This window comes from Cyphomyrmex costatus, unplaced genomic scaffold (genome assembly GCF_001594065.2).
Source record: "Cyphomyrmex costatus isolate MS0001 unplaced genomic scaffold, Ccosl1.0 scaffold1369, whole genome shotgun sequence".
NCBI lineage: Eukaryota > Metazoa > Arthropoda > Insecta > Hymenoptera > Formicidae > Cyphomyrmex > Cyphomyrmex costatus.
The window spans coordinates 23,594-29,151 of record NW_017275357.1 but is presented as its reverse complement, the minus strand read 5'-3'; the positions used below and the strand labels follow the sequence as shown (position 1 = coordinate 29,151).

Sequence of the window (5,558 nt, the reverse complement as noted above, 5' to 3'; positions counted from 1 at the left end):
CTTTAATCAGTTCGTCAATATGGTAGCCGAAAACACTATCTTATTACTGGTCAACGCCTCTTGATAATAACACGACAGTCCGTTAAAAAAATAAAAGCCTGTTTAGCAGTCGATCAAGAGGCGTTTTTTCGTTATACAACCATAAGCAACCGCGACTAAGGCTATCTTTGTCTTCTGATCCCTGAAAACAAAGATAGCCTTAATCGCGGTACCTTTTGGTAGCTTTTGGTTGGATAACGAAAAAACGCCTAAAAAGACTAGAATCAGGAGAGTCAACTCGACCAAATATCGGTAGAGGGGGTAAGTCAAAAAGTGACGGCGGATAACTTCCCCCATTCTTACGCTTCATTGGTCCTCTCTGTCGCTCTGATAGTCGTTTTCAATTCGTGACTGCGCATGTCAAACAAACCTTGTTTGACATGTGCATTTAATGTGCAGTATAATTTCTTTTTACAACTTACATTCTGTTTAAGATGGTTTAAGAAGATTTTTTTTTAAGTGTGTCCCTCGGATGAGGGGAAAACAAAGGTTAAGAACATCAAAAACTTCTTGTTTATAACCGATGCGCGCATGCGCAAACTTTCACACAATGGCTGCGTTCCGTTTCACGCATATGCGCGCATTCCCCTATAGTATACGTGACGTTCACTATATAAAATGCGCGCATATGTCTGAAACGGAACGCAGCCAATGTGATTGGTTTGAATAACCGCGAACGTTTTTTGACCTACCCCTACCACGCTAGTTGACTCTCCTGAGGCGTTTTTTCGTTATACAATTTTGAAAGTGTTGCCGACTTTGACTGTGCATTGAATCATATAAATGCGTGTCCGCGGTGGAGCTCGTCTCGATTGTTCGTCATTTAGCACCCTTTGACGACCTGGGCTCCTATGACGCGCGTTATTGTGGCGTGACGACGCCATATTGTCAGGCGCCCGGAAACCGATCGAGCAACGCCATTCTCGCGGGCATTGCATCGCCAGTATTTGACGTGATCTGGCCGTATTGTCTTTGCTGTTGGAGACAGGAGCCATTAACAATTAAGAAGAAGATATATGATGTACAGTAATATTATATCTGAGCTAAAGAGGCATTGTTTTCCATTTCAATCTTTTTGCCATGAGTAATAAAGTAGACAATTCTGGGTGGTATGCGTTAGTCAAGTACAAGAGTGGCAATACAACAGAAATAGTGCCAGTGCATAAAGTCAAAGTGAAACTGGAAAGATGTGAACGAAAAATATTTAATCCGAAAACTTTAACGGATTTTGACAAAATGAAATTTTACACAGTTTACACTGTGCATGGCAGCGAGGATGGAAAAGAGCACAAGTGGTATGCTCTAATCGGTTTGCTTGCTGGTATGTAATATTCATCCAAGTCTAAGATGAAATTATAACTTAATCTTTATATGTAACCGTATGTATGTAGGTGTGTGTGTGTGTGTGTGTGTGTGTGCGTGCGCGCGCGTGCGTGCGTGTGTGTGTGTGATGTTTCTATGCTATAATCTGTTTTGTCAAATTCTTTATGATTTCTTGGATGCAGTTGTCGAGTTGCCATAAAACTGCTAATAAGCTACTAATAAAAGAGAATAGAGAGAAAAGGTTTTATAATTCAATTTTTTTTATTAATAATTTATTAGTTTTATAGCAATTCGAAACTGCGTCGAAGAAATTATAAAATATTTGAAATTATAAGAATAATTTAATTTAGTCTTTACTTATTTCTATTGTACAGAGTCTCGAGAGGCATTAGAACGTGCTATAATTATGAAGAGAGTCAGTTGGCCTACTATATCAGATGAAAATGAATCTGAACCACTCTCAAGTGATTATAATGATGGTGTATTACAGCGAACAGATCTATTTAATGAGACCATCACCAACAGTCGTGATTCGAATGTACCTAAGTATAATTTTTGCAAATATTTGACATGTGACAATTTAGATGTATTGATATCTTTTTTTTTCAGAGAAATAGAAAAAAGACTAAGAAACATGCTACTGATGCTATCCATGCAAAATTACTTGCCTCTAGAAATCTGAATAAAAGTAATACATGTGAGAATGTCACAGATGATGAAAACATAGTTACACGTTTGCTGCGAGAAAATGAAGAATTAAAATCTGCATTGAAAATGGAAAGAAAAAATAATTTATCTGAAGGTGGAGATCATATCAACATTTTTCGAGAATATTTACAAAGAATTGAAGAGAAAGTTGAAAAATTGCAAGATAATTTTCAACAGAAATTAGACAGTACAGGAAAGGTGAACTTGGAAAAATTTGTAGAGTTGGAGAAAAAAATGACAAATGTAGAGGACTCAATAAGTAAGTTTTCACAGCCTTATCCACAGTATGTACAACATTGGTTAAACGATTTGACCGAAATTAAAAACATTGAGAATTAATAAAGTGACAGTATATTACTTTGAGCAATATATTATTTGTACATTTATTAAAATATAAATAAGTAATAATATTTTATAAAGATTTAAACATAATATTAAAAATATAAGAGAGAAATAGTAATAATCTATTATAAATTACTAAATAAAATTTTTAAGACAGCACAGAATACTTGTAATAAATAGTCATAAATATTTATTATTATTTATCTTTTCAAACTAAATACCGACGAGAAATAAGCCATTTACGATCAAGCTGGATCTTGGATGCTTCTAATATAATTTTCGTGTAAATTTATATACTACGTATGTAGATTGTAAATGCGCGTCGAAATTTTTTCAGACTTACAACGTAAACTAATAACTGATGCTCTTTGAATATGTCATTCAACATATTATTAAGATCCAAGATGAAATAAGCATCAAAATTGTTAGATTGTTAGTCAATTTAACTACTCGTGATAATACTGCGGTACTTTATTAGTTTACGTTGTAAAAGTCTAAAAAAATTTCGACGCGCATTTAGAATTTACATACGTAGTATATAAATTTACACGAAAGTTATATTAGAAGTATCCAAGATCCGGTTTGATCGTAAATGGCTTATTTCTCGTCGGTATTTAGTTTGAAACTCTCACGGTCCAAATAAAAATATTATTTATTTTTTGTAATATTATTGTATATAAATATTTTCAACATATTTTATATAAAGCTTTATTCGAATTATTATTAAAATATAGATTAAATATTTTATATAATTTATGACAAATGTAAATAAATATTTCTAGAAAATGTTTTTTACTTAGATTATAATATCTTATTGTGGCGTCGAGTGGCTCACCGTTCGGTGCGATTAACTCGCGATCTGTAGACCCGAGTTCAATCTTCAATATTTATTATTCAAAAAAGGATACTCAAAAATTTACACCTTTTTATCTAATAATAGTATTATCATGAAAAGTAACTGATATATTATTTATTAAAGGTGCCAGTACAAAGTGAACATAAATAATAAATACTTATGATCTGTGCCATCTAAGATCACAAAAATATTTTAAAAATATTCGAAATCTTACAAATATTTTGTAAATATTTTATAAATATTGTGTATTCTGGGATAAAAAGTTGTTCATATATGTTCAAATGAAGATTCTGAGCTGTCTCACGTATGACTGCGTATGAAGTATTGTGTAAAAAGTACAGTCTCATGAAATAGAAATGACTAGATATACAACTATTATCTATTCACATTATCTATTATGTTATATAGGTATGAGACCATTGTCTTCTACAAGTAGTTGTTCAACTACCTCTACTAGTGATTTAAACACAGAAAAAGTGAGTTGAATATCACTTCGAGATGAGATCAAATGAAGATTCTGAGCTGTCTCACGTATGACTGCGTATGAAGTATTGTGTAAAAAGTACAGTTTCATGAAATAGAAATGACTAGATATACAACTACCCAAGTAGCAAACACACGTCATTTTGACGTCAAATTCTGGTCATGTTATGTCTTCTACAAGTAGTTGTTCGACTACCTCTACTAGTGATTTAAACACAGAAAAAGTGAGTTGAATATCACTTCGAGATGAGGTTAAAAGAGTTCATTTGTAACATACTTTTGGTTTACTTTCAATATTGTAATCTAACTTCTCTCATTAACATCTCATGTGTTCTCCCTTTTTAGGTATTGCTTGGAGATGGAATTTTCTGCTCCAAAGCAGCATATGATGAATTAATAAATGTGGAAGAGAACCACGCTGATTGGGCATATGCTCTTCTTAAAGGAGTCTTTGGTGAGATAGCGCATCTTATGAGAGTGCGAGCCAACAGCAAGCATACCGAGAATCAAAAGTTTCCTCCAAACTTCCTCATGGTGGCTAAGTGTAACTGCTTCACACGGCTTTTTTAAATCATGCGATAATTTTAGATTGTACTAGAAACTTAGATTCTCTCTTTTTATAGCAATGCACCGTGATTGGCTAATCAATCAAAAAGTTTATGATGCGAGTGGGCAGCTGCATTCAAAATACTCAACAATAGAAGTGGAGAAATATGTAAATACGCTTCCTGCTTACCTCGCGGATCGGGCATATGATATGCAGGGTCCTCGGGGCGCAAAGAAAGGAAATGGAAACCTCAGTGTTTCTAAACACAGTCAAAATAAACTCACCGAGCCAAAGCGCAAATATAAGAGAAAAGGTCAGCCGTTGCTTGAAATACAGCAACTTCAGCAACGACCACATCTGCAGCAACCCAATATTCAACAAATACTATTGCCTCAGCAACTACCGCAAAAACAGCCACCGCAACAACAGCCACTACATCAAGAACTACCATTACAACAAGCACGTCAAGAACGACCACCACACCAATCACTATATCAAGAACTACCATCACAACAATTACCACATCAAGAACGGCCACCACCACAACAATCACTATATCAAGAACTACCATCACAACAATTACCACATCAAGAACCGCCACTCCAACAACAATCATCACAGCTGTTATTACAAAAGGAATCATTTGATTGTTCCTATTTCACTCCGTCATCAACATCAGGAGCAATAGCAGCGACGTTAGAGAATGCTAAGTACGTAGTATTATAAAAACCACAATTTTATGAAATATTTTATCGTTTTATTCTGAACATTTCTCTTTTTTTCAGGACTTCAGAGACAGCCACATACACTATTCTTTAAAACTCATATAAATATTCTTCTAGCATTGCTTTCTGGTTGTTGATTTTGTTATTGATAATCGTAATAAATAATTTTTTATCTTTATAATAACTGTATTTTTGTCTTTAACTTTTCCTTACACTAAAGGACATTCTACAATGAGTTGCATCCTGTTACCAATCGCAATGCTTTAAAACAAATCAGAAATGTTAATACAAATTATTGATGCTTTTTAATTAGCTTGATATTATGAAATGAGACTAGCGACAAGGTATTGCAGTTCATTGTGAAATAATATTTATTTCACAAATTTCCTTATTTCAGAATTAGGAGCTGCGCAGAATGAAAGGAACAGGGAACAGTGAATAAGAATTTTAACCAATCAGAAACCGTGAATTCTAGTATACACGGTTTCTGGTAGGTTAAAATTTTTATTCTCTGTTTCTTCTATTCTGCGAAGTT

At 33.9% G+C, this 5,558-nt stretch overlaps 1 protein-coding gene across 1 annotated transcript; it reads left to right on the top strand.

The window, feature by feature from the left end:
• Window positions 1–1,119: 1,119 nt before the first annotated feature.
• Window positions 1,120–5,117, top strand: LOC108782888 (activating signal cointegrator 1 complex subunit 2 homolog). Its single transcript, XM_018551281.1, has 8 exons — window positions 1,120–1,360; window positions 1,737–1,900; window positions 1,972–2,329; window positions 3,677–3,744; window positions 3,880–3,975; window positions 4,097–4,295; window positions 4,375–5,008; window positions 5,084–5,117. Exons 1-8 carry the CDS (start codon window positions 1,120–1,122, stop codon window positions 5,115–5,117), a joined length of 1,794 nt encoding a protein of 597 aa, XP_018406783.1.
• Window positions 5,118–5,558: the final 441 nt, after the last annotated feature.

Excerpts from the sequence above, each read along its gene's own strand:
- LOC108782888 (XM_018551281.1), top strand. The coding sequence starts at position 1,120 with ATGAGTAATAAAGTAGACAATTCTGGGTGGTATGCGTTAGTCAAGTAC. Across the intron at positions 1,361-1,736 it reads TCTAATCGGTTTGCTTGCTG|AGTCTCGAGAGGCATTAGAA; the intron begins GTATGTAATATT and ends TCTATTGTACAG. Across the intron at positions 4,296-4,374 it reads CTTCCTCATGGTGGCTAAGT|CAATGCACCGTGATTGGCTA; the intron begins GTAACTGCTTCA and ends CTCTTTTTATAG.